The 26,757-nt window shown below is 35.3% G+C and overlaps 2 protein-coding genes across 5 annotated transcripts in view; both read right to left on the bottom strand.

Moving 5' to 3' along the window:
* Positions 1 to 26,757, bottom strand: part of FGF2 (fibroblast growth factor 2) — a 309,364-nt gene that overhangs the window by 101,376 nt on the left and 181,231 nt on the right. The window lies entirely within an intron of this gene.
* Positions 1 to 26,757, bottom strand: part of AFG2A (AAA ATPase AFG2A) — a 368,869-nt gene that overhangs the window by 261,300 nt on the left and 80,812 nt on the right. For all 4 annotated transcript variants that reach the window (XR_009616188.3, XM_060654237.3, XM_060654243.3 and 1 more), the window contains exons 12-13: positions 16,242 to 16,295; positions 14,064 to 14,143 (exon numbers count right to left, since the gene is read on the bottom strand). Coding sequence is in view for 3 of the 4 variants with exons in the window: in XM_060654237.3 (XP_060510220.1) it covers positions 14,064 to 14,143; positions 16,242 to 16,295 (134 nt within the window). In the remaining variant the exon portion in view is untranslated. The remainder of the gene's footprint in view (positions 1 to 14,063; positions 14,144 to 16,241; positions 16,296 to 26,757) is intronic.

The following is a 26,757-nucleotide window of genomic DNA, read 5'->3' as shown; positions in this document are numbered from 1 at the left end:
CTATTCATTCAATACAATCCCAATCAAAATAGCACCAGCATTCTTCACAGAGCTAGAACAAACAATCCTAAAATGTATATGGAACCACAAAAGACCCCAAATAGCCAAGGTAATGTTGAAAAAGAACACCAAGCTGGAGGCACCACAACCCCCAACATTAGCTTGTATTACAAACCTGTAATCATTAAGACAGTATGGTACTAACACAAAAGCAGACACATAGATCAATGGAATAGAAAACCCAGAACTGGGCCCACAAATATATGGCCAACTAATCTTTGACAAAGCAGGAAAGAACATCCAATGGAAAAAAGACATTCTTTCTAGTAAATGGTGCTGAGAGAACTGGACAGCAACATGCAGGAGAATGAAACTGTACTCTCTTACACCATACACAAAAATAAATTCAAAATGGATCAAAGACCTAAACGTGAGATAGGACACCATCAAACCCTAAAGTAGAAAACAGGCAACAACCTCTTTGATCTCAGCTGCAGCAACTTCTTAATCAACACGTCACCAAAGAGAAGAGAAATAAAAGCAAAAATGAACTACTGGGCCCTCATCAAAATAAAAAGCTTCTGCATAGCAAAGAAAACAATCAACAAAACTAAAAGGCAACCTAAGGAATGGGAGAAGATATTTGCAAATGACATCTGATAAAGGGTTAGTATCCAAAATCTATAAAGAACTTACCAAACTCAACACCCAAAAAACAAATAATCCAGTGAAGAAATGGGCAGAAGACATGAATAGACACTTTTCCAAAAAAGACATCCAGATGGCAGACAGACACAGGAAAAGATGCTCAACATTGCTCATCATCAGGGAAACACAAATCAAAACCACATTGAGATACCACCTCATACTGGTCCGAGTGGCTAAAATTAATAACTCAGGAAACAACAGATGTTGGCAAGGATGTGGAGATAGGGGAACCCTCTTGCACTGTTGGTGGTAATGCAAACTGGTACAGCTGCTCTGGAAAACAGTGTGGAGGATCCTCAAAAAATTAAAAATAGAATTACCCTATGAGCCAGCAACTGCACTACTAGGAATTTAATCAAAGGATACAAAAGTGCTGATTCAAACAGGCACATGTACCCCAACGTTTATGGCAGTGCTATCAACAATAGCAAAATTATGGAAAGAGCCCAAACGTCCATCAACTGATGAATGTATAAAGAAGATGTGGTTTATATATACAATGGAATACTATTTGGCAATGAGAAAGAATGAAACTTTGCCATTTGCAACAATGTAGATGGAACTGGAAGGTATTATGCTAAGTGAAATTAGTCAGTCAGAGAAAGATCATGTTTTCAATCATATGTGGAATTTGAGAAACTTAACAGAAGACCATGGAGGAAGGAAGGGGAAAAAAGAGTTTCAAACAGAGAGGGAGGCAAACCATGAGAGACTCTTAAATACAGAGAACAAACTGAGGGTTGATGGCAGGGGCCGGGCGGGGTGGGGGTGGGGGGACAATGGGTAATGGGCACTGAGGAGGGTACTTGTTGGGAGAAGCACTGGGTGTTGTATGTAAGTGATGAATCATGGGAATCTACTACCAAAGCCAAGAGCACACTGTATTCACTGTATGCCAGCTAACTTGACAATAAATTATATTTAAACTGACACATATTTAACTTGCTCTGTTAACTTGCCATGCATCCCATGTACTATTCATCCCAATAACAGCACGAACACCAAGGCACAGAAAGGTTGAGTAATTTGCCCAAGATTCCACAGCTAGCAAATGGCAGAGGCAGGATATGAATACATATCTATCTGACTCCAGAGTCTACACTCTTTCCATAATACTATAAAGCATAAATAACTTGAAAGTTTTGTAAACCAAATACACCATCAAGCCAAAGTAAAGCTGCAATATCTATAAGGGCCATCTTTTAAACCAGCACACAGTGAGGGAGGTGGGAAAGACTAATTTTATTATAGTTGAATGAAAATGCTTAATGGTATTGAAAAAATAGAGGCTAATTAAGGAGAAATAAGCACCAAAATTCAAAAACTAAGAGCAAATACTATATAATGAATGTCAAGAATCAACAATGCCTTGAATTTTCTAGCTTAAAACTATGCTGTCAGATTAGGATCAATATTTCCATGAACCTAACAGTAAATAAACTATTTTAGATTAACAGGATATCCTACAAAGTAGAGGAATACATAGTGAGTTATATTCTCCAGCTGTCCTAGAGCTCTGTAAGCTGCATGTACTCCGCACAACTGTAGTTCTGTATAAACTGTTAGCATAGAGAATGACACAGAAGTATGTATTTTTCCATTCTGCCATAATTTCCCAGTAAAAATTCCAAGCTAACATAGTCAATACTCATTACATCTGTATAGTTTTGACTCAAACACAGTATTAGAGAAACAAGTGATCTTTAAACTCACAGTTCAATATACACTTTGCCAAAAGCAGTTTTTGGAAGAGAATTTTTTCACAGTCCTGGACATCCCCACACTATTGTCATGAACATAATCCAACAAAATAAATAATAAGGAACATATCAGTTCAAATTCATTTTCTGAAAAAAGCAGTCTCAAAATTAAAGCAGAGAAAATGCTTATAAACATGCATCATTTCCCAATGCCATAGATTCAGAAACAGTGACACAGAAGATTAAAATTCTCTAGTTATTATAATGAATTATTATTTGTAAAAGTTTTTATTAAAAAAATAAGGTTTTTATTTAACTTCAAGTTAGTTAACATATAGCATAATATTCATTTCAGGTGTACAACACAGTAATTCAACACTTCTACACAAAACCAGGTGCTCATCAAAACAAGCACACTCCTTAATCCCCATCATGCACTTAAACTCATCCCCCACCCAACTCACTTCTGGAAACCATCAGTTTGTTCTCTACAGTCAAGAGTATATTTCTTGGTTTGCCTCTCTCTCTATTTCCCTTTGCTTGTTTGTTCTGCTTCTTAAAGAACACATGTGAGTGAAATCATAATATTTGTATTTCCCTGATTAACTTTGCTTATTTATAATACTCTTTAACTCCATCCATGTCCTTGCAAATGGCAAGATTTCATTCTTTTTTATGGCTGAGTACTATTCCATCGCGTATATATACCACCTCTTAATTTCTTTTAATGTTTATTTGTTTTTGAGAGAGAGAGAGAGACAGCGCAAGCAGGGGAGGGGCAGAGAGAGAAGGAGACACAGGATCTAAAGCAGGCTCCAGGCTCCAGGCTCCAAGCTGTCAGCACAGGGCCCAATGTGGGGCTCAAACTCACAAACCATATATACCACCTCAGTCAATGGATACTTCCATAATTTGGCTATTGTAAATAATACTGCTATGAACATAAGAGTGCATGTATTCCTTGGAATTAGTATTTTTGTATCCTTTGGGTAAACAGTAGAGCAAGTGCTGGATCAGAAGATAATTCTATTTTTAACTTTTTGAGGAACCTCCATACTGTTTTCCACAGTGGCTGCACCAGTTTGCACTTCCACCAACAGCATAAGAGGGTTCCCCTTTTTTCACATTCTCACCAAAACCTGTTGTTTCTTGTGTCGTTGATTTTAGCCATTCTGACAGATGTGAGGTGATATCTCATTGTAGTTTTGATCTGGATTTCCCCAATAATGAGTGAGGTTGACGATTTTTCATGTGTCTGCTGGCCATCTGTATGTCTTCTGACCCTTTTATAAGTTCTTTATATATTTTGGATACTAACCCTTTATTAGATATGTCATTTGCAAATATCTTTTTATTCCACAGGCTGCCTTTTAGTTTTGTTGACTGTTTCCTTTGTTGTGCAGAAGCTTTTTAGTTTGATGAAGTTCCAATAGTTTATTTTTGCTTTGGTTTCCCTTGCTTTAGGAGACTTATCTAGAAAGAAGTTGCTATGGCTGGTGTCAAAGAAATTACTGCCTGTTATTCTCTAGCTTTTAATGGTTTCCTGTCTCACATTTAGATCTTTAATCCATTTGGAATTTACTATTGTGTATGGTGTAAGAAAGTGGTCCAATTTCATTCTTCTGCATATCGCTGTCCTGTTTTCTCAACACCATTTGTTGAAGAGACTTTTTCCCACTGGGTACTCTTTCCTGCTTTGTTGAAGATTAATTGACCATACAGTTGTGGGTTCATTTCTGGGTTCTCTATTCTGTTCTATTGATCTATGGTGTCTATTTTGTGCCAGTACCATCCTGTTTTGATTACTAAGCTTTGTAATATAACTTAAAGTCCAGAATTGTGATGCCTCCAGCTTTGCTTGGCTTTTTCAAGGTTGCTTTGGCTAGTCGGAGTGTTCTGTTGTTCCACACAAATTTTAATATTGTTTGATCTATCTTGTTCTGTGAAAAATGCTATTGGTATTTTGATAGGTATTGCATTAAATGTGCAGGTTGCTTTGAGTAGTATAGACATTTTCACATTATTTGTTCTTCCAATCCATGAGCATGAAATGTCTTTCCATTTCTTTGTGACACCTTTAATTTCTTTCACCAATGTTTTATAGTTTTCAGAGTATAAATCTTTTACCTCTTTGGCTAGGCTTATTCCTAGGTATCTTATTGTTTTGGGTGCAATTGTAAATGGGATTGATTCCTTAATTTCTCTCTCTCTGCTGCTTCATTATTGGTGTAAAGCATTACCCTGATATCAAAATCAGATAAAGACACCACTAAAAAAAGAGAACTACAGGCCAGTATTCCTTATGAACATAGATGCAAATGTTCTCAATAAAATGCTAGCAAATCAAATCCAACAATACATTAAAAAATCATTCATTACAATCGAGTGAAATTAATTCCTGGGTTGCAAGCGTGGTTCAATAATTGCTAATCAATCATGACACACCAAATTAATACAAGAAATAAGAACCATATGATCATTAAATAGATGCATAAAAAGCACGTGGCAAAGTATAACAGCCATTCATGATGAAAACCCTCAACAAAGTAGGTTTAGAGGGAACATGCTGCAACGTAATAAAAATGTTCACTTTTACCACTGTTGTTTAACATAGTACTGGACGTTCTAGCCACAGCAATCAGACAACAAAAAGAAAGAAAGGCATCTAAATGGACAAGGAAGAAGTCAAACTTTGACTATTTGCAGATGACATAGTACTATATATAGAAAACCTGAATTTTGCTAGAACTGATAAAAGAATTCAGTTAAAGTTGTAGGCTATAATGAATTATTATACAATGTGAAGTTTTAAAAACCATTCCAGTAAAACCTTCACTGGTTAGTACTCATTGGGAAGGTTGCTTTGAATTTGGGAATGAGCTTTGATAAGCATGGGTTCAAATGCCAACTTTACCATTTACTTTTTTGTGTAATCTTGTGGAAAAAGTACTTAGCCTCTCTGAACTTCAATTTTCTCAATTAATACATGGTGGGCTCATACCTTCCTCAAAATTAGACAAGATAGACAAAAGATCTAGCACAATGCTCAGCACAATGAAAATATTAATAGGTAGTAGTTACAAGCATTATCATTATTAGAATTATCACTAATGGTGCTAATGGTTAGGTGGCTTAACAAAGTTATCTTAACATATAAGCTAACAGGGGGGGTCTGGCATATAAATGTTTGCTGACACAAAGCATGAACTTGATGTATGATAGATTTTCAGATCAGTACATACATCCAGATTCATATTGCCAGCTCACCTGACTTACAACACAGTAGAAAGTTATCAAAATTCCTTAAATTTTGCCATGAAAACCACTGACATAATACTAAGACAAGAACAATTCCTCCAAAGCCTTTCCTAACTACTAGGCATGCCCAAACCAGTAAGCCTAATAAAGTACTGAACAATACTTTGTTTCTGTAAGATGTATTAGTAGGAAATTGCTGTGTATTGGTAAAGTTCTTTACATTTTAATGTTAATTGTGTACTAGTTGTGATAATAGCAAATGTGATAATAGCTTGGCTCCTCAGAATCCTCAAGGAATGATTTATTTTGAATAGCTAAAATTTCCAGATAATAATATTTTTATATTTTTCAGATATATTTTTTTAATTTTAAAAATAATTTTAAAAGAATAAAAAACCTTCTAAAACAAATATAATATACTCATAAGATTGTTTTCTCAAATGCAGAAATGCTTGGATCAAGAAACAAACTAATGACAAGAAAATCTCTACTTGTTTGATTTCTTGGATCTATACCAAAAGAAGTTTCTTCATCTTTTTTCCTACTCTCTTTTGTTTGTCTTCTAAATGAATTTTGCTTTTTTTGGAGGGGGGGAGGGGTGGATACTGATTCAGGATCTTCCTTTATATGCTCTAAATATAGCTACAGATATCCAGGATTTTGGGACCCAGTGATTTGAGTGCTTGCTTACTTGAGAAAAGAGTTGATTAAAATAAGTTGGATTACAATAAAATAAGTGTGATTATAATAAAATAAGTCTGACTGAATGGCCTTCTGGGCAGAGGGTAACCTTTCTACAAAATGAATTAGTAAACCAAGGATGTCAAGGATCTTTTTTAAAATGTCTTCTCAGTGACCTAAAAAGTATGATCTCCATTATTGTTGCTATCCTTTGTTACCATCTGATTATGCTGCTATCAGGTACATTATAAAGAATATCTTTGTGTATCCTTAGCATAACTGACAAATTTTGTGAGTCCAGACCCACTTTCAGAGTTAGTGTGTATAAAAACTATAGAAATATTTTGAAAAAAGTATCATTTAGCATGTCAGTTAATTCTTTTTTAGAGCTGACAGTTGAATGTATTCCAAAGCTTACAAATGGTTCTTTATAATGAAGATGATGGTGCTTCTATAAACATAAGACAGGTAACAAACATCCAAAAGACAGTCTCAGTGTTTAATTTTAAAAGAAAATTGGTTTACAAAGGATGCTAAAACACAGTGAAGTCAGACTCCGCTAACAACCAGCTAAATGAACCTAATCTCTAGTTTTTCAAAGTCTTCATTCCCTTATTCAAAAAATAAACGTCTGAGTGCTTCTTTGCTAGGTAGGCATTGTGCTAGACACCCAAGATAAGAGGATAAAGACATTGTTATTCCCTTGAAGATTTCATAATTACTGGCATGTATGAATGAGGGAAGTGAATTAGGAAATACATATGTAGATCCTTCTAGTTTTAAAATTCTATATCCTGTGTTGGTATTGTATAGCACTCAGGTAAAGTTATTTCAATATTTTTAATAAATAATCAAATTCAGAAACATTACTGACACCTCCAATTGGCAGTTCTAAACAGAAAGAAGTTAAACTCCTACTTGTCCAATTTGCTATTTGTTATAGGAGGAAATGGTGGCTATATTTAATGCTGATGATTAGGTGAAGGAAATTCTTTGGATTCCCATTACCCAAGCTGTCTTTGCCTTTTATTTCCACAGATCATTGAGAGCTAGCTACAGAATAGCATAGTGAAAATGTTTTATGGGCTGAGAAATATTCTTGGCTGACTTTCAAAGCTGCAGTAGGAAACAAAAACCATAAAACTGACATCCTAGGAAATCAAAACCAACTCCAAGGAAAAGTTTAAAAACAAATGTGTAATCAATAACATAATGAAATGATTTTATAAAATTTTATTATCTGCTAGAGATAGGCAACAACAATGGAAAAAAGATGTTCAGCTGTAGAAAATATTGAAGCTAGGCTTCCCTAAAACATTAATTCTCTTTTCCCTTCAGAAGTCAAGCCCCTTTTCTAAATTATTTCTATTCAAAAGTCATATAGTGCCATGGACTGAAGGGGCATTTATGGTATCTTAAAACGGGTCAATAAACTATAGCTATAGGCTAAATCTGCCCAGACAACTGTTTGCTTATTTGATCACATATTCTCTATGGCTGCTTTTGCACTACAGCAGCAGAGATGAATAGTTGCGATAGAGACTATGGGACTAAAAAGAAAAGAAAAGAATTACTAACTAGGCTGGTGCAGAAAAAGTGTGCCAACCTCTACCTTAAAGCAATCTTACTACCATGATGGTAATGACTAAACAGTTTGTTTTTCAATACTAAAATTGTCACAAAAATAATACATACATTTCCTTTTCAACTCCTTCAATAAAATCATTAAAATGCCCCATCATTTGTCCCTTCATATGATTTCAAAACTATAGACCAGCCTCTTGTGTAGCCAATTTACATTTTTTTAAGTTTATTTATTTATTTATTTTGAGAGAGGGAGGGAGGGAGAGAGAGAGGATGTGAGCAGGGGAAGGGCAGAGAGAGAGTGAAAGAGACAATCCCAAGCAGGCTCTGTGCTGTCAGCACAGAGTCCAACATGGGGCTCAATCCCATGAACCATGAGATCATGACCTGAGCCGAAACCAAGAGTTGGATGCTCAACTGACTATGCCACCCAGGTGCCCCTCTAGTTTACATTTCTAAATTTTTTCTAGTGTACATTTTTAAATGTCATGTAGTTCCAAATGGTAGGCATCTGACTTTGTCTCTTAAAACTACCTCCCACTCCCACGTAGTCAGTATTCATGCTTGGAAGAGACTTAAAAAAAGGTCTAATGAAGGCTAGTCAAACACATACTACTCTGAACACAAGCATTACCTATGATAATTTTCATAGTGCTTGTAAAACACAAGCAAACTTTCACTTTAAAGACAACTACAATAAGAGACCTATGTATCCTACAACAACAAAAAATAAGACCCAATTTCTAATAAAATGCTGCAACAGACCATTTAAGTAGAGTCATACCTTTAATCTATGGTATAGTATTCAGCCACAGTGCATGGACAAAACACAAAACAAAAAGTAATTTATAAAACTATACATGTGTTTCATTTTGTATTTCTTCTTTTGTGCTCTTTTCCCTAGCATTGCTGTTTAATATTAAGAGTTTAAAAATGTCAAAACTATGTTATATCTGAGGCAATTAAGTATAAATTAGGAAAATCTGCATATCAGGAAATAGGCACTTAATTTAGCAACTTGAAACACAGATTTACAAAACAGTGGTTAAAACTATTTAGGGGCGCCTGGGTGGCTTAGTCGGTTGGGTGTCCGACTTCAGCTCAGGTCATGATTTTGTGGTTTATGAGTTGAGCCCCACGTCGGGCTCTGGGCTGACAGCTCAGAGTATGGAGCCTGCTTCAGATCCTGTGTCTCCCTTTCTCTCTATGCCCCTTCCCCGCTCATGCTCTGTCTCTCAAAAATGAATAAATGTTAATAAAATTAAATTTATAATTCATAATAAATCTTCAATAAAATTAAAAAATAAAGTAATAAGCAGTTATTGTTAGTTTCTCAAACACAAAGAAATATTCTTTAAATATTTAGATACATGAGAATCTTTATTCTCATGTGTATATGATATGATACAAACACACTTTTTGTCTCAAATCCTGACAGTATAAGAGGCAGCAGCAGTATAGTTCAAAGAGCACTGAATCAGAAGACATGAGTTCTAGTCTTGTTTAGACCACAAAGGAGTTATGTGCTTCTTCTCTTAACATCTAAGGGCTTCTGTTCTTCTGAAGAATAAAAGTTGCACTAGATGACTTCTAAGAACTTTTTCAGCTACAAAATTTTATGATTTTATGAAAATTTTAAAACTACCATAAATATCACATTGGAAAAATGCATAACCCTCATTGAGAATGTCATTTAGAGAAATGAAGTGCGCAAAAATTTCCTCTACAGTGCTTAGTGTCATGTATTCACTGAATTCACCTGAAATCTGGATATGCTGTGAAGGAGGCTCTTCAATTTTCTGACCGTTATTTTAAAATTTAGAATGCTGCTAAGCCTGGAACCTTCACTTTCAATGAAAGCTGGCTCAGAACTTCTTACTTTTTTCCCAAACCACTCCAAGTACCAATTCTGGATTATTAATTGCAATAACAGGTATACAAGAAAGTAGTTATTAATATCACAGATTCTCCAATACCTCACAGAAGATATTATTCCATCAGTCAGCTTTTAACTTGCACTTCATCTTTTTCATTTTTCTATGTATTTAATAAACTTTTTTATATTCTATTCATAAAACAATATCCAGAACATTTTTTATTTAACAGCACCGCTTTTATAAACCAGAACAGATCATCTTTCTCCCAAATAACAATACTATCTTTTTTCTATCTCTAAGATACAAACTTTTTTCATATTTAAAATGTCTGAGGTCAGAATGTCTCTTGGAGTTGTTGACTTTTCAGCACCATATCACAGTTCAAAGCTACATTTTCCTTGAGTACCTATGATAATGATTTGTCTTAAAACTGAAGGCGTCTTAGATTGACAAAATGCCATAGTGTCCGCCATCCATAGAACACATTTTCTAATTTCCCAAGTGTTTCAGTGTCACCCACTAGAATGTAATTTCTGTTGGGACAGGATCCATTTCTATGTCTATTACTATATTTCTATCTATATGGAAATAATAATAATAGGTATTATTATTATATCTATGAAGAAATTATAAGAAACACTAAAGTTTTTTAAGCACTTACTAAAATGCTAGGCCCTATGTCAAGCCCTTTACGTGTATTTCATTCTAACAACCTAAAATTTGTTACTACTACCATCTCCATTTTACAAATGAAGAAACAAAGGCATAGAGAGGTTAAGGAAATTGTCCTAGGCCCTGTTCACTGTTTTATCCCCAACATAAAGCCTGCTGCAGAATGAGCATTCAATCAATATTTACAGAACAAGTGAATGAATGAATGCCTCCAAAGGAATCTAACAATAGCTCAGTTAGAGAAACAGGGTCATTACTAAAGTAAGTCACAGAGAAAATGCACAATAAATACAAGTTTGAAAGGTTAGTTAACTACTTACACCTGGAATCCTGGAATCTATAGTATGGTAGTCGAGTCGAAAAGTGGCTCAGAGTATATCTGCTCTGCCCAGGCAATCAATGTCATCTAATGAGGAAGATTCAGGATCCCCTAACTAGATGGAATGTCTCAGACAGAGGAATTTCTTCTAGGCATCTCCCAGTTAGTCAGTGGCCATTGCCTCCATCAGAGGAGATTGGGCTAAGAGAATATAGTATATGGGGACTCACTTCTGAGGACCAGACTGCTGCCTCAGATAAGGCTGACTGATGATTTACTGCCCAGCTTGTTCTCTCCTCTCCACTACAACCTTGAAAAGGGTAAATTTTAAGCTAGCTGGGAGGTGAGGCAGAGTAGTGGGGCCAATTGCCAAATGTAAAGTATCCTACCTTGCATTAATGCAGGGGCATTTCTGTGAGTTTTTTCTTTACCTATAAAACACTTAGAACAGTTTCTAGTACATAATATGCACTAAATGAATATTAGCTAATATCATTATTAGCCCTTCCCTACCTCAGTGCTTTACTGCCGGACATAATACCTATTTTCCAAAGTACTCTGCTACCTTAACAGCATTTTCAATTTTCCCAAATCTTATACAGATCACTAAAACACTTTGTAAAAGGAATCTTATAACATTTCCTCCAACTCACAGTATGAATTCAGAACAGCCATAATTTAAATGGGCATACAGAAAAAGACATCAGGCTTGTTTATTTTTCAAGTCTCAAAGAAACTTAAATGGGACAGGGAGGAGGAGAAACTAGTGGTTGTCATTAGATACCTACATAAGCATGAAAAGTCTCTCATTCTACAAGCATGAATATTTCTAAAGCTAAGCAAACAATATACCTATGCTCTGTTTACAATGTGCTTGCTGGCGGCAAACCTCAGTTTCATAGCTAACTTGAGTAACTTCAAATAGTCAAAATAATTGATTTACCGAACAGGATAATAAGGACTAGCATATATCATCAATTCTCTGCTCAATTTGTTAAACATCTTAAGTTTAGAAATTAAAATCTTGATAAGAAGAAGTTTTTCATGCACTATCATTTTTGAACTAGTCATATGGGTTTGATCTGAATGTTATCACAGGAAACATAAAACTGTTGAACAAATGAAAGCAATAACTATTCTATATCACAATATTATGTAGAAATGCCTCCTAGTGTATGGAATTTTTAATTTTTCTATGTTTTCTATTTCTCTAACAATGCATAAAATTGGTTTAGTACCTTTGGAATTTTATACCGTTATCTATCAATAGCTGTTTATTTTAAAGTTCTAGAAACTGTACAATTCAAATAGCTGAAGAACAAAAACATACATGTGTAGGCTTTGTATGTTTTAGTTTTTAGGTGCCAGCATTCTACTTAGATAAAACAATCACTTTCTAGGTAATGCTAGCCCATCACAAAATTTAGAAACAAAGAAAAGAAAACAGGGTAGCATTCTCTTTGAGATTCTTATGGCTATAAAACACAATCAATAGAAGACTTAGTGCACTAAAGGTACAACCAAAAATCTCTACAGTGGACCATTAGCATTATGTTTACTTATCAGCCTCATTGCTGCTTTCTAAAATGTCAACAAATGTGACCAAAAATTTTTCTATACAAAGGAAACAGCATTGAATTTATTTGAATTTAGCTTGAACAAGCCACTGAGGGAGGGAGGTATAAATATACAACATGATGAAGACTAGTAGGGGAAATTATATCTGGAGGATGTAAATCATTAGCATCTCTTAATATATTTGCACCCAATTCCTACTGGGCCAAACTTTCTGCAAAAACAGGATTTTTCTATCAAATGCCTTGTCTGGTTTCTCACACCACTATATTTCAAAAGCATTTTATGAGAACTCTGCTACATATTCTACCTCCCATCTGGTTCATATTTAAACAATGTATCCTACCCTATTCCTTTTTTAGGCTCCAAAAAGGTCTGTGATGTCACAAATATGTGGCAGGTCATGCTACTTCAGCAAACTTCTCAGGCTTCTTTTCCTTCTCTTGTAGTTAAAGGTGAACTTGAGCTATTTGTAACCTTTTGTTGTATCTCATCTCAGAAGTTATAAAAGAATTCAAGTACTTCAACTCATAAAATAAAAAGACCGGTTGATATTGCAGGATATTGAATGGGTAGAGTGAAGAGTAGGACAGACTACCTCTTAAATAGTCTCCTAATGACAGTTTATACTCATCTCATGAGGCAGCTCTCCTCAGGAAGGAAGAGAGCACCAATGCCTCTTATAGACTTTAATACTGGGGACCTACAAGGTGCCTTCTACCATCACTGTAATTATCATCAGCAGAACTTTTCTAATAAATATATACATCAGGAAGCTATGCACAAAGCACACACATTAACATTCTCTACATGAAGTACTTACAGCATATAATCCTTAAAAGGACCTATAAACATTTGTAGAGGAAAAAAATCATACTTGCAAATAGTGCACGTGCGTGCATGCACCTATACATACACACACATACACGTACATACATCTGTATACATATATACATGTTATTTGAAATGATATAAATAATCTTTATTGCTTGAGATTCAGGAATAAAACTATTAACGCTAATTTTTATTCTATTGTAACTATATTTTAGGAAACATGATCTAATCTAGAGAGTATTAAAATCTTTTATTATAATTGGTTTTACTGTATTGTATAATTATTTTTAATGGAGTGTTGCTTATAGTTTTTATCATACGTTTATAACAACCAAAATTCTGATAGGCAGTGCTAGGGGTGGTCTCTGTAAATAGGGGTATCTGTAAATAATAAACTATGAAAATTAACTCAAATGCCCCAAATGGATATGAATGCTTAAAAAAAAAAAGGTATATGGGGGCACCTGGCTGGTCAGTTGGTTAAGCGCCAGACTTCAGCTCAGGTCATGATCTTGTGGTCCATGGGTTCAAGCCCCATGTCCAGCTCTGGGCTGACAGCTTGGAGCCTGGAGCCTGCTTTGGATTCTGTGTCTCCCTCACTCTCTGCCCCTCACCCGCTCATTGTCTCTCTCTCTCAAAATAAATAAACATTAAAAAACACTTTTAAAAAACGTATATGAAAAGTATTATAAAATGAGAACATAAAATAGTTGGATATAAGAAAAAACTTACATGAATTAAAAATTATTTTATGGAGGCCAAATACTTTGATGAATAAAATTTGTATAAGAAATACTATATCCTCTACAATGTAATCACTGATATTTAATTGCAGTCCTATTAAATATTTCTTACCTGCCCCTTTCAACTGCTAAGGCATCAAGTTCATCAAAGAAAATAATGGAAGGAGCCACTGCTCTCGCTTTTCGGAAGATCTGGTGAAAAAAGTACCACATTAACTAAAGATTAGCAAACTTCAGAAACTGTGCAGTTGGGTTTTAGTTTGAAAACTGTTAGGAACTAAATCTATTATGTACAAGTCAACCAGCCCAATCATGACCTTCAGCGGGTAACTTTACTTCTCTAAACTTCAATTTCCACATCTATAAAGTGGAAATAATGGTAAATGCTTGCCTCAGAAAATTATTTTAAGAATTGAATTAAAAAAAAAAAAAAAGAATGCAAAGCATTTAGCACAGTGCCTGGAACATAGTAAGAGCTCAGTAAATGACAGCTATTATTAACTATCATAAACACATGTTTAAAAGAAAAGCCATAAACATGTAAAATCAGTTATAGCTTAGCATATAAAATACCCATAAACCCAAAAGCCACATTCCTTGCTCATTTCTCTGAAGACAGTATGGGAAAGTAATGATTGATGTAAAGCCAGGACAAGAAAAATGATCAAAACTTGGAAGAGCCAGAGCTGTGAGAGGGGGGATGGGCTAAATGGGTAAGGGGCATTAAGGAATCTACTCCCTGAAATCAATTGTTTCACTATATGCTAACTAATGTAGATGTAAATTTTAAAAATTAAAAAATTAAACAATTAAAAAAAAAAAACTTGAAAGAGCATAGACTGATTAGATCAGAAGTCAATCAGACTATCAATGTTAGAGACTGGCCAGACAGCCATGGGGGGGGGGGGGGGGAACATATGGAAATGGCCTAGAAAAAATCAGCACAGGCAGAAAGAAATCCAAAGGTGTGTTTCCTGTAACCTAGACCCCCATTTTCTGGTCACAAGGATCATGATCATAAAAATTCAAAACCGTTATCGTAACATTATTAATAAACATTTCCTTTTTTCCTACAACTGCCATTGTCTACATTTTAAATAATAAAAATAGGACAAAAGTAACTTAAAATTTTTTTCTCAGATGAAAAATGAAGTATTCTAATTTCTAATACTCTTGGGTTGGCACCCAGGTATTCACAAATGGAGACCATCCATTCCATTCCTGGAGACCATCCATTCCATTGCTGTTTGTGTCTTCTTGTCCTTGCTTAGCTTCTGAAAGAATACAGGCAGGCTGTCTGTGTGAGGCAGACTAACCTCTGCTTAGCAAACCAAAACCTGTGGTCAAATTACTGTAGTTACCCAAATCCAAGTGCCCTGATTTTGCATGAATCTACCAGTTGTGTAGCTTCCGCGATATGAATGAGTAGCCTATCAATCAGGAGCTGGTTTGAGGCACCTGGGTGGCTCAGTTGTTTAAGATGACTCTTGATTTTGGCTCAGGTCATGATCTCACAGTTCGTGACATCAAGCCCCATGTCAGGCTCTGCACTAACAGTGTGGAGCCTACTTGGGATTCTCTCTGCTCCTCCCCTACTCTCTCTCAAGAAAAATAAATTAAAACAATCAAGCACTAACTGTAAATCTTAGAAGAGGGGGAATGCACTGTCTAAATCACTAGGCAAAGGTAAAACAATTAAAATGAGAGTAAAGTGAAATTTTTTTATACTAAGCTCATTTCATTTAAAGGACTACATAATTTAAAGGATTTAAATCTCATTCTGAGATCAAGCATTCCTTATAAGTACAGATGTACATTTTTTTTTCATTTTTAGTGAAATTCTGGCAGTTGTTATAATCTTTATTTGGTAAAACTAACGGCTGGTAATATGATGATGTTTAAAGACAAAAACAAAGTATTGTAGATTATCAAAACTGTAATTTTTAAAACATTTTTATTTATTTTTTACAGAGAGAGAGAGAGATAGAGCACAAGTGGGGGAGGGGCAGAGAGAGAGGGAGACACAGAACCTGAAGCAGGCTCCAGGCTCTGAGTTGTCAGCACACAGCCCGAAGCGTGGCTTGAACTCATGAACCATGAGATCATAACCTGAGCCGAAGTTGGACACTTAACCACTGAGCCACTCAGGTGCCCCTCAAAATTGTATTTTTAAATAATAAAATAATATTTGCCTGAAGAAAAAATACACCACTAGAATTTTGATTTGGAAATTTCAGAATCAGTAACCCAAAACAAAATGAAACCATACACAAAGACATAATTATCTTACCTCTCTAACAGCCCTTTCAGATTCACCAACGTATTTATTCATTAATTCAGGCCCCTGCATGAAAAGAGAACAACTGTTCAGTGTCCTTATAAAAATGCAACCATATATATGTCTTTCAATGAAAGAGAAAATGAATACGTAAAAGAGGAAAAAGGGAAAAAATAAAAATCTGCTCTTAATTAAACTGGTTCCTTTAGCATATTTATTTACATTGGGTGTTATTTATGCCTCAAATATTAAAGCCATTCTGTCCCAGAAACTAGACATCAGTACAAAGGAAAAGCTGTGGCTAAATATAATAGTTTAACCTCTTCTTCATCTGTCTTTCATTCATTCATCAATGAATACTTTTTTTACTCTGTATCAGGCACAGTGCTAGGCACTGAAGATAGAACAGTCTAATTTTGGAGACCAACAAAGAGATACCATCCAAGTATTCCCAGGTCTAACCAGAGACTGGTTCCGAGTAGGTCTACATGTCATTTTAGAACCCAGTCCACTAGATCAATGGCACTCTGTGACAAGAAACAAAACCTCAGGGCTACTCTTCTTATGACTCCATGATAATTCCTAAGAATTGAATGGAAGTCATGTAATCCATGATATTATCTTACAGTCCTTGTGTGTTTCCTATACAAATGCCACTCTCAAGCTCTCTGCTCTCACTTGACTTGGCCATCTAGACACTGAAAATGCAGGGCCAAACATGCTCTTACCAGTTGATTCAAATGAGCACATTGAGAGAAAGTTTCCATAGCTGAGAAGGACATTTGGCATTATAGAACAAACTTCACACTAGTATCTGAAGGGAACAGTTGTGGTTCTCAGGACAACAGGGTTTTGTTTTTTTGTTTTTAATACCCCATGACTTCTTGTGATGTGAGGACTATGTACCATGAGAAAGTAGACAGTATGTAATAAAAAAAGAAGGCCCACTGTTTTTCATACAATATATGATATTTTACATATTTAAGAAAGAAAAAATGTTAACATTCAAAAATGTTAAATGTCATTGGGGAGTCAGTGGGGTGAGGGACATGATTGTTCTGAAAGAAAAGCAGCAGAGGTAATACAAGGGAATTTTATTTGGAATGACTGATTAAATAAATAATTAAGGATGATAGTAGCCAGGCTTCTCACTATTAGAGGAGTTATAAACATATAAATAAAGAAAATAAGAATAAATTCTGCTATATTGAACTGACATTGGAATTATCAGTATAATTTCAAGATTTTCAATATACTTAGCTAAATAAATATAGATAAAAATGTGTGTGGTGTGTGGGGGAGGGGTGTGTGTGTGTGTGTGTGTGTGTGTGTGTGTGTGTGTATTCCTGAGCTCTGTTCTGTGAGATAACCTGAGAACAGCCATACCCCAAAAGCAGTAAGCACAGCTGGCACCCAGAGCCCGGCTTTTAAATTTTAAAAACTTGGTTTCCAAATTCTCCACCAAAAGGCATCAGGGCGTCTTAAAGAAATGGCAGATTCCAAGTCTGGGAAAGGCAAAGTACAAAATGAGTCTGGAAATCTTACTGCAAGAAAGTGCTCAGAGAGACGTAAAACTGCCAAAAGCACACAAATACCAGGCTAAAAGAGCCTACTGGCCAAAGTGATACAATGGAGACATCAACACAAATGTTGGTAAATGAATGCTGATCCACTGAATAGCACGGAAATTCATGAGCCGATGAAGATATAAATTAATATAAATAAATGAAATATTTGTTAAGGAACAAGATATATAGTCTCAATGTAACTATCCACAAAGTAACATGAACTTCATGGGGATAACAGTAATTTTACAGTGGAGAAGCTTGGCAGACACCATCATAATCAAAGTTAACGTTAGTAGTAACGGGACAATTTGAAATCAAGTATCATTTGATAGGATGCAATGAGAAGAACATAGCATTATTTCTATGAAAAATCTGAATCGAAACATGAGTAAATATCAGAAAAATCCAAACTGAGAGATATTTTACATAATAACTGACCTGTAATGTTCAAAAATGTCAATGTCATGAAAGTAAAGGAAGGACTGAGAAACTGTTTTCAATTGAAGAAGACATAAGAGACATGACAAATAAATAGAACACATGATTATGGACCAGATCATTCTGTCATAAAAGACAGTTCAGGGACAAGTGATAAAACTTATATGGTAATAATAATGTTCTTTTTTAATTTGATGGTTTGCACTATGGCTATGTGACCAGAATGTATTTTTTTGGTAGAAATACACATTAAAGCATTCAGGGTAATGGAGCATACAGCAGCAAATTAATCTCAAATGCTTTAAAGAAAAACAAAATTACTTGTGACTACTCCTGCAAACTTTCTATAAAGTTTAGAGAGTTCAAAAAAAAAAAAAAAAAAAAAAAAAAAAAGAAGAAGAAAAAAACCCCAACTTGATCCACAGACAGAAATATTGAAGTTTAAAAAGATTCAATATTCTTAGGCCCAGAAATAATAGAAATGATAAAATTAGCAGACCAGGTATTATAAATATAATAACTGCAGCAGTGAAAAATCAGTAAACTTGAAGACAGAGCAACTATTCAAACTGAAGCACAGAAACAAAAAAGACTGAATAAAAATGACTAAGGGAATCTGTATAACCATATAAAAAGATTTAAAATAAGTCTAATTGGAGATCAAGAAAAAAGCTTAAGGAGACAGACAAAAATATACACAAATTTGATAAAATCAATGAAACCACAGATCTAAAAGGTTCAACAAATCTCAAATATAATGGGGAAAAAAATTATACCAAGTACATCAAGATCAAGTTATTGGAAACCAGCAATAAAGATAAAATCTTAAAGAGAAGTCAGAGAATATAAAGACACATTACAAATAAACAAAAGAATCACTACTGGTTTCTCATTCAAAACAATATAAGCCAGGTGATATCAGAGCAAAAGTACTGCAAGAAAAAACAGTTGTGAAGCTAGAATAGCATAGCCTTAAAAACTGCAGGCAATGGGTGGCTTGGTCGGTTAAGCGTCCGACTTCGGCTCAGGTCATGATCTCACGGTCCGTGAGTTCGAGCCCCACGTCGGGCTCTGTGCTGACAGCTCAGAACCTGGAGCCTGTTTCAGATTCTGTGTCTCCCACTCTCTCTGCCCCTCCCCTGTTCATGCTCTGTCTCTCTCTGTCTCAAAAATAAATAAATGTTAAAAAAAAAAATTTAAAAAAAAACTGCAGGCAAATAAAGGACTGTATCAGATAAACAAAAGCTGAAGGAAATTATCATCAGTAAATCTCCAATACAAGAAATGTCAAAGGAAGTTCTTAAACCAGAGGGGAATGTGTATCAAATACAAAGAAATGAAGAATGTTGGAAATGTGGCTATGTGGCTAAATATAACATCCTCCTTTTCTCATTAATTTCTTAAAAAGACAATTGACCATCGTGGGGCACCTGGGTGGCTCAGTGAGTTAAATGTCTGACTCTTGATTTCGGCTCAGGTAACCATCTCAAAGTTCATGAGATCGAGCCCCACCTCAGGCTCTGTGCTGGCAGCATGGAGCCTGCTTGGGATTCTCTCTCCCTCTGACCCTCCCCTGGTTGTGCTGTCTCTCAAAATAAATAAATAAACATCTAAAAATAAAAGATAATTGACCATCTAAAGCAAAAGTAATAATATATTGTGGGGTTTATACACATGTAGAGATAAACTATAGAACAAATATAACACAAAGGAAAGTAAATTTTAAGAATCTTACTATATATATAAAGTAGCATAGTATAATTCCAAGGTAGACTATAAATTAAGTCTATATATAGACTATAAGACTATAAACCTAGAGCAAGTATTTTTCTTAAAGTAAAACAAAGAAGTTTAGCTATTAAGAAAATAGGGGAGATAAGAGAGGATAACAGAATACATTTGACTAATCCAAAAGAAGACAGAAGGGACAATTGAACAAAAAATTATGGGTGTAAATATGCCTGATGAAAAAGGAGACAATCTTTAATACTGTTTTTGTATACTTATCTCCACAATGGGTGCTTCAAAAATACTGAAATATGGTAACAAACGAGTACATTAAAACATATGGGGATCAGGGTGGAATAGTCAAGGATAAGAATAAGAAAAGAATAGGAAGAGTATCTCAATGTTCAGGTGACCAAAACCAGCTGCCCCAAAGATACTGCCATTAGGTTCAGTTGAGTTATTTGATAGCATCAACACTGAAATCCTTAAGTAATGAGAGAGACAGTCCTATCTTTCTACCTGATTTTTTTTATTAATCGAGGATTATGCATGAGTAAATTTTATATAACATTAACAAGTTAATTGGTTTCCTAAAAAACAAAACAAAAAAACCTCTCCTCTACTTATGTCTATTTTCCTCTTTAAAAATAATCTTTTCAAAATTATCTCAGAGTAATAGATCTAAAAAAATTAGTGTTTGAGGCTAATTAGGGGCAGATGTATTAAAAGCATAAGTATGACATATTATAAAATATCATCTAACATATAAGGTATTTTTACTTCTATATCGCAGACTGAAATCCACCATAAACCAGGGAACACGTAAACCATCTGTAAGCAAACACGTTATTAAGAAAACTTGCTTGGGACAGTGCTTTTGATGACTAAATTTTATAATTGGTATACCGATTGTTTATACATTGGTACTTAAACTGTCTCCAAGCAATCACGTTTACACAATGAAGTTGTTTCTAAGCTTATTTCCCCCAAAATAGAACATGATTCACGATTCTAATCTTAACATTGATGACTTAATTATCTTAATTTCTTAAATAATGCAGTCCCAAATAGATTTAACTTCAATGAAGATGATGAAATATTGGTTATGCTGAAGCAGAATGTTTCCACATTTTGAAGGACTTTGAAGAAACAGCAACAACTTAATACCAAATCATTTTATAAGCTTGTTTTTATACCCAGGTTAGACTATGTGATAGGAACACAAAATTTACACTTAAAGCCAGCAGGGAGGTAAATAAGCTTGAAGGCATTTCTCAAGTATTGTGGAATTAAGAAAGACAACATATAAAGAGCCAGACAATAAATATTTTAGGCTCTGTGGGCTACCTACGGCCTGTGTCACATTTTTCTTTTTCTTTTAACCTCTCATTAAAAATATAAAATTTATACTTAACTAAAGGGCTAGATTAAAACAAGCTGCTAGAGGGAGGAAGCCAAAACATAGAGAGTCCTAAAAACTGAGAACAAACTGAGGGTTTATGGGGAGTGGGAGGGAGGGGTGGATGGGTGATGGGTATTGAGGAAGGCACCTGTTGGGATGAGCACTGGGTGTTGTATGGAAACCAATTTGACAATAAATTTCATAATAAAAAATAAAAATAAAAAAATAAAAATAAAACAAGTTGCAGGTTGGATTTGCCCAAAGGCTGTGTAATTTGCTGACCTCTTATCTAGATTAATCTCACACAATTTGAAATAGTTCATTTCTGTCAACAAGATTCAAAGTCATCAAAAATATCAATGACATGATTAGTGAGTAAAAAACTCAAGACTCCAAAATTTTAGGAAAACTGATCAAAACATTAAGGGAAGGGCACCTGGGTGGCTCAGTTGGTTGAGCGACTGACTTTGGCTCAGGTCATGATTTTGTGGTCTGTGGGTTTGGGCCCCACGTTGGGCTCTGCGCTGACAGCTCAGAGCCCCGGGCCTGCTTTGGATTCTGTTTCTCTCTCTCTCTCTCTCTCTCTCTCTCTCTCTCTCTCTCTCTGTCCCTCACCCACTTGCACTCTGTATCTCTCTCTCTCTCTCTCTCAAAAATGAATAAACATTTAAAAAAATTTTTCAAAAAAAATTAAGGAAAAAAATTGATACTTAAAAGAAGGCAATTTCAAAATACCTAGTAACGTTTAAGATGTTCATGCTCAATAACAATAACCTCTATGTATATATACACCAGAGAAACCCTTGTACATATACCCAAGGAGACATATACAAGAATATTATAGAAGCACTTTTTGCAGCCAAAAAAAACCTCTAAACCTGTAATTCATTAATATAAAAATGGGTGAAACAGATAAAGAGGTATAAAACTTCCAGTTATAAAATAAATAAGTCATGGAGATAAAAAGCACAGCATAGGGAATAGTCAATATTATAATAATGTATGACAGATGGTAACTACACTTATGATGAGCAATGAGTAATGTATAGAATTGTTGAAACAATATGCTGTATACTTACTTGAAATTAGTATAACATTGCATGCCAATTTTTTTTATTATTATTATTCTCACATTAGCTAACATATAGTCTTAGCCTCAGTAGTAGATTCCAGTGATTCATCACTTACATACAACATGCAGTGCTCATCCCAACAGGTGCTCTCCTCAATTCCCATCACCTGTTTTCCCCACTCCCATCAACCCTGTTTGTTCTCTGTATTTAAGAGTCTCTTATTGCCACGTAGTACTCCATTGTGTATATAAACCACAATTTCTTTATCCATTCATCAGTTGATGGGACATTTAGGCTCTTTCCATAATTTGGCTATTGTTGAGAGTGCTGCTATAAACATTGGGGTACAAGTGCCCCTATGCATCAGTACTCTTGTATCCCTTGGGTAAATTCCTAGCAGTGCTACTGCTGGGTCATAGGGTAGGTCTATTTTTAATTTTCTGAGGAACCTCCACACTGTTTTCCAGGGTGGCTGCACCAATTTGTGTTCCCAACAACAGTGCAAGAGGGTTCCCGTTTCTCCACATCCTCTCCAGCATCTATAGTCTCCTGATTTGTTCATTTTGGCCACTCTGACCAGTGTGAGATGGTATCTCAGTGTGGTTTTGATTTGTATTTCCCTGATGATGAGCGATGTTGAGCATCTTTTCCTGTGTCTGCCATCTGGATGTCTTCTTTGGAAAAGTGTCTATTTATGTCTTCTGCCCATTCCTTCACTGGATTGTTTGTTTTTTGGGTGTTGTGTTTGGTAAATTCTTTATAGATTTTGGATACTAACTCTTTATCGGATGTCATTTGCAAATATCTTCTCCCATTCCATAGGTTCCCTTTTAGTTTTGTTGATTGTTTCCTTTGCTGTGCAGAAGCTTTTTACCTTGATGAAGTCCCAATAGTTTTTATTTCCCTTGCGTTCAAAGACACGTCAAGTAAGAAGTTGCTACAGATGAGGTCAAAGAGGTTGCTGCCTGTTTTCTCCTGTAGGATTCTGATGGTTTCCTGTCTCACAATTAGGTCCATCATCCCTTTTGAATTTATTTTTGTGTACTGTGTAAGAAAGAGGTCCAGTTTCACTCTTCTGCATGTTGCTGTCCAATTCTCTCAGCACCATTTGCTAAAGAGACCATCTTTCTTCCGTTACTCTTTCCTGCTTTGTCGAAGATTAGTTGGCTCCATTGCATGCCAACTATACTTCAATTTAAAAAATGGGTAAATGAACTGCAGTGTCCTCATAAAGTGGGACTATAAAAGTATAAATGAATGAAAACAAATTTTTTTTTTAAAAAGGTGGGGGGTGCCTGGGTGGCTCAGTCAGTTAGGCATCCGACTTCGGCTCAGGTCATGATCTCACAGTTTGTGAGTTCGAGACCCGCGTCAGGCTTTGTGCTTACAACTCAGAGCCTGAAAGCAGTGTGGAGGTTCCTCAGAAAATTAAAAATAGACCTACCCTATGACCCAGCAGTAGCACTGCTAGGAATTTACCCAAGGGATACAGGAGTACTGATGCATAGGGGCACTTGTACCCCAATGTTTATAGCGGCACTCTCAACAATAGCCAAATTATGGAAAGAGCCTAAATGTCCCATCAACTGATGAATGGATAAAGAAATTGTGGTTTATATACACAGTGGAATACTATGTGGCAATGAGAAAGCATGAAATATGGCCTTTTGTAGCAACGTGGATGGAACTGGAGAGTGTGATGCTAAGTGAAACAAGCCATACAGAGAAAGACAGATACCATATGGTTTCACTCTTATGTGGATCCTGAGAAACGTAACAGAAACCCATGGGGGAGGGAAAGAAAAAAAAAAAAAAGAGGTTAGAGTGGGAGAGAGCCAAAGCATAAGAGACTGTTAAAAACTGAGAACAAACTGAGGGTTGATGGGGGCTGGGAGGGAGGGTAGGGTGGGTGATGGGTATTGAGGAGGGCACCTTTTGGGATGAGCACTGGGTGTTGTATGGAAACCAATTTGACAATAAATTTCATATATTGGAAAAAAAAATAAAGATACTACTTTAGGTTTAAAAAAAAAAAAAAAAAAAAAACAACTCAGAGCCTGGAGCCTGCTTCAGATTCTGTGTCTCCCTCTCTCTCTGACCCTCCCGCACTCATACTCTGTCTCTGTCTCTCTCTCAAGAATAAACATTTAAAAAAAAATTTGTTTTTAAGTATAAACGAATGGCTAGACTAAGACACTTTGGAAGAAGGGAGACCAGCAAGAAAGCTGTTGTTATACAGCCAAAATGCACTACCTTATACATTTACAACCAAGAGTAAGAAAGTTCTTAATGTTTTGCCAAATTTTTAAAGGTCTTTTAACAGTTGTAATATTCTCCATTGATCATTTTTGCCTGGTTTCACCTCACACGATCATTTTTAGTCCTGCACTTCAGTGCAAAACAATGTCTGCCCTTTCATAATATACAAAGTCAAACAAATAAAGCAAGTGCTATTCATTTGCAATATGATAAATTATACTTTTACCCAAAGGAGACTGTGGACAAGGAGTTGAGAAAGTGAACAATAAAACAAGAACCAGGGCCCACTCAATAAAACAAACTTTATTTATTTTGGGGGGCAGATTTTTATTTTTTTAGTTTAATAATTTATTGTCAAATTAGCAAACATACAGTGTATATACAGTGTAGTTTGGCTTTGGAAGTAGATTCCCATGATTCATCACTTACATACAACAACTGGTGCTCATCCCAACAAGTCCCCTCCTCAATGCCCATCTCCCATCTTCCCCATCCCCCCCAATCCCTGACTGCCATCAACCCTCAGTTTGTTCTCTGTATTTAAGAGTCTCTTAAGCTTTGTCTCCCTTTCTGTTTTTATCTTATTATTCCTTCCCTTCCCCAATGGTCTTCTGTTAGATTTCTCAAATTCTACATATGAATGAAAACATATGATTTGAGACCTGTCTTTCTCTGACTGACTTATTTCACTTAGCAGAATACCCTCCAGTTCTATCCACGTTGCTGCAAATGGCAAAGATTTCATTCTTCTTCATTGCCAAGTAGTATTCCATTGTATATAAATACCAAATCTTCTTAATCCATTTATCAGGTGTTGGACATTTGGGCTCTTTCCATTATTTGCCTATTGTTGACAGTGCTGCTATAAACACTGGGGTACCTATGTGCCTATGAATCAGCACTCCTGTATCCTTCAGATAATTAGGAAAATGGATCTTTTTTGGAAAGGGGATTTAGAGGGGATAGAGTGAGGAAAGGGTGAGAAATTTTTATGCAGAATGTTACTTCATTTAGGGTAACTAATTAGGCAAGTGTGGCATGATAAGAATCAGAAAGGAAATTGCTGGTGTCACTGTTGTTTTTAATGTAATGATTATCATGTCTGCATTATTCTTATTGTTCTTACAGCAACTCTCCATAAAAGTCAAGGGCATGAAATAAGATAGTCATCCAGTGAAGATGTATCTTTAAATTCAGGCAATATATACACTGCATATATGCTGCTTTCTAATTATCTGGTTTAACTGAAGGAAAGCAGCTAGAGAATCTGAAAAAATGATTAATGTTTTCCACAGATCATGGTTCTAAAAAGGATGACCTGAACTTCAGGTTTGAAAAGTGTAAGATTATGATCTCTAAGAATACAATATCAATATCCAGCTACTGATAATGGAAAGATTAATGTTTTAAATATCTGATGTACAGGCAAACAGACTTGATATTATGTTGAAAATGTGAACATACGGCATTTGACCTCAATCAGTAAAGGGGCATTACCCTACTACATAGAGGTAAGCTACAGGAAACCTATGAATAAGAAACAATATGTTTTTTTTTCTACAAAACAAAAGAGGAAACAACAACAACCAGATTTGAAAGTATAACCTAAGAATTTTGTACTGTAAAGAAAATGAGTTGGAATAATTCAAGCATTATAAAGTCATAGCAGTAATAAAAATGACTTCTGAGGGCCCCTACAGAACATATGATTTTGCATAGAATAACACACTGATGAATCATACCTAGATAACTGGCCTGTAAAATGCAACCCAGTAGCTGCACTGATATGTCACATAGGTCTAGAATTCTATAAAGTTTGAGCTTAAAGCTCAAACTGCCAAAAATTACTATATTCTGGTACAAAGAGTTGCAAAAGTTGCAAAAGATTAAATTCTGTTTCAAAGACATATACATTTTATTCTAACAGAAAACTTAAGGAATCATAAGCTATGACGCTATACGTTTTTTTCCATTTGAAGCCAAATATATATCCATATCTTAAAATCAGAAGAAAGTAGCAACTACTGTTAACTAATTTCATGAAATCTTGCTAAATGCTT

The sequence above is a fragment of the Panthera onca genome, chromosome B1, assembly GCF_046562875.1.
Source record: "Panthera onca isolate mPanOnc1 chromosome B1, mPanOnc1 haplotype 2, whole genome shotgun sequence".
NCBI classification, from domain to species: domain Eukaryota; kingdom Metazoa; phylum Chordata; class Mammalia; order Carnivora; family Felidae; genus Panthera; species Panthera onca.
Note: the sequence above shows the minus strand (reverse complement) of the source record. Positions and strands in the feature narration are given on the sequence as shown.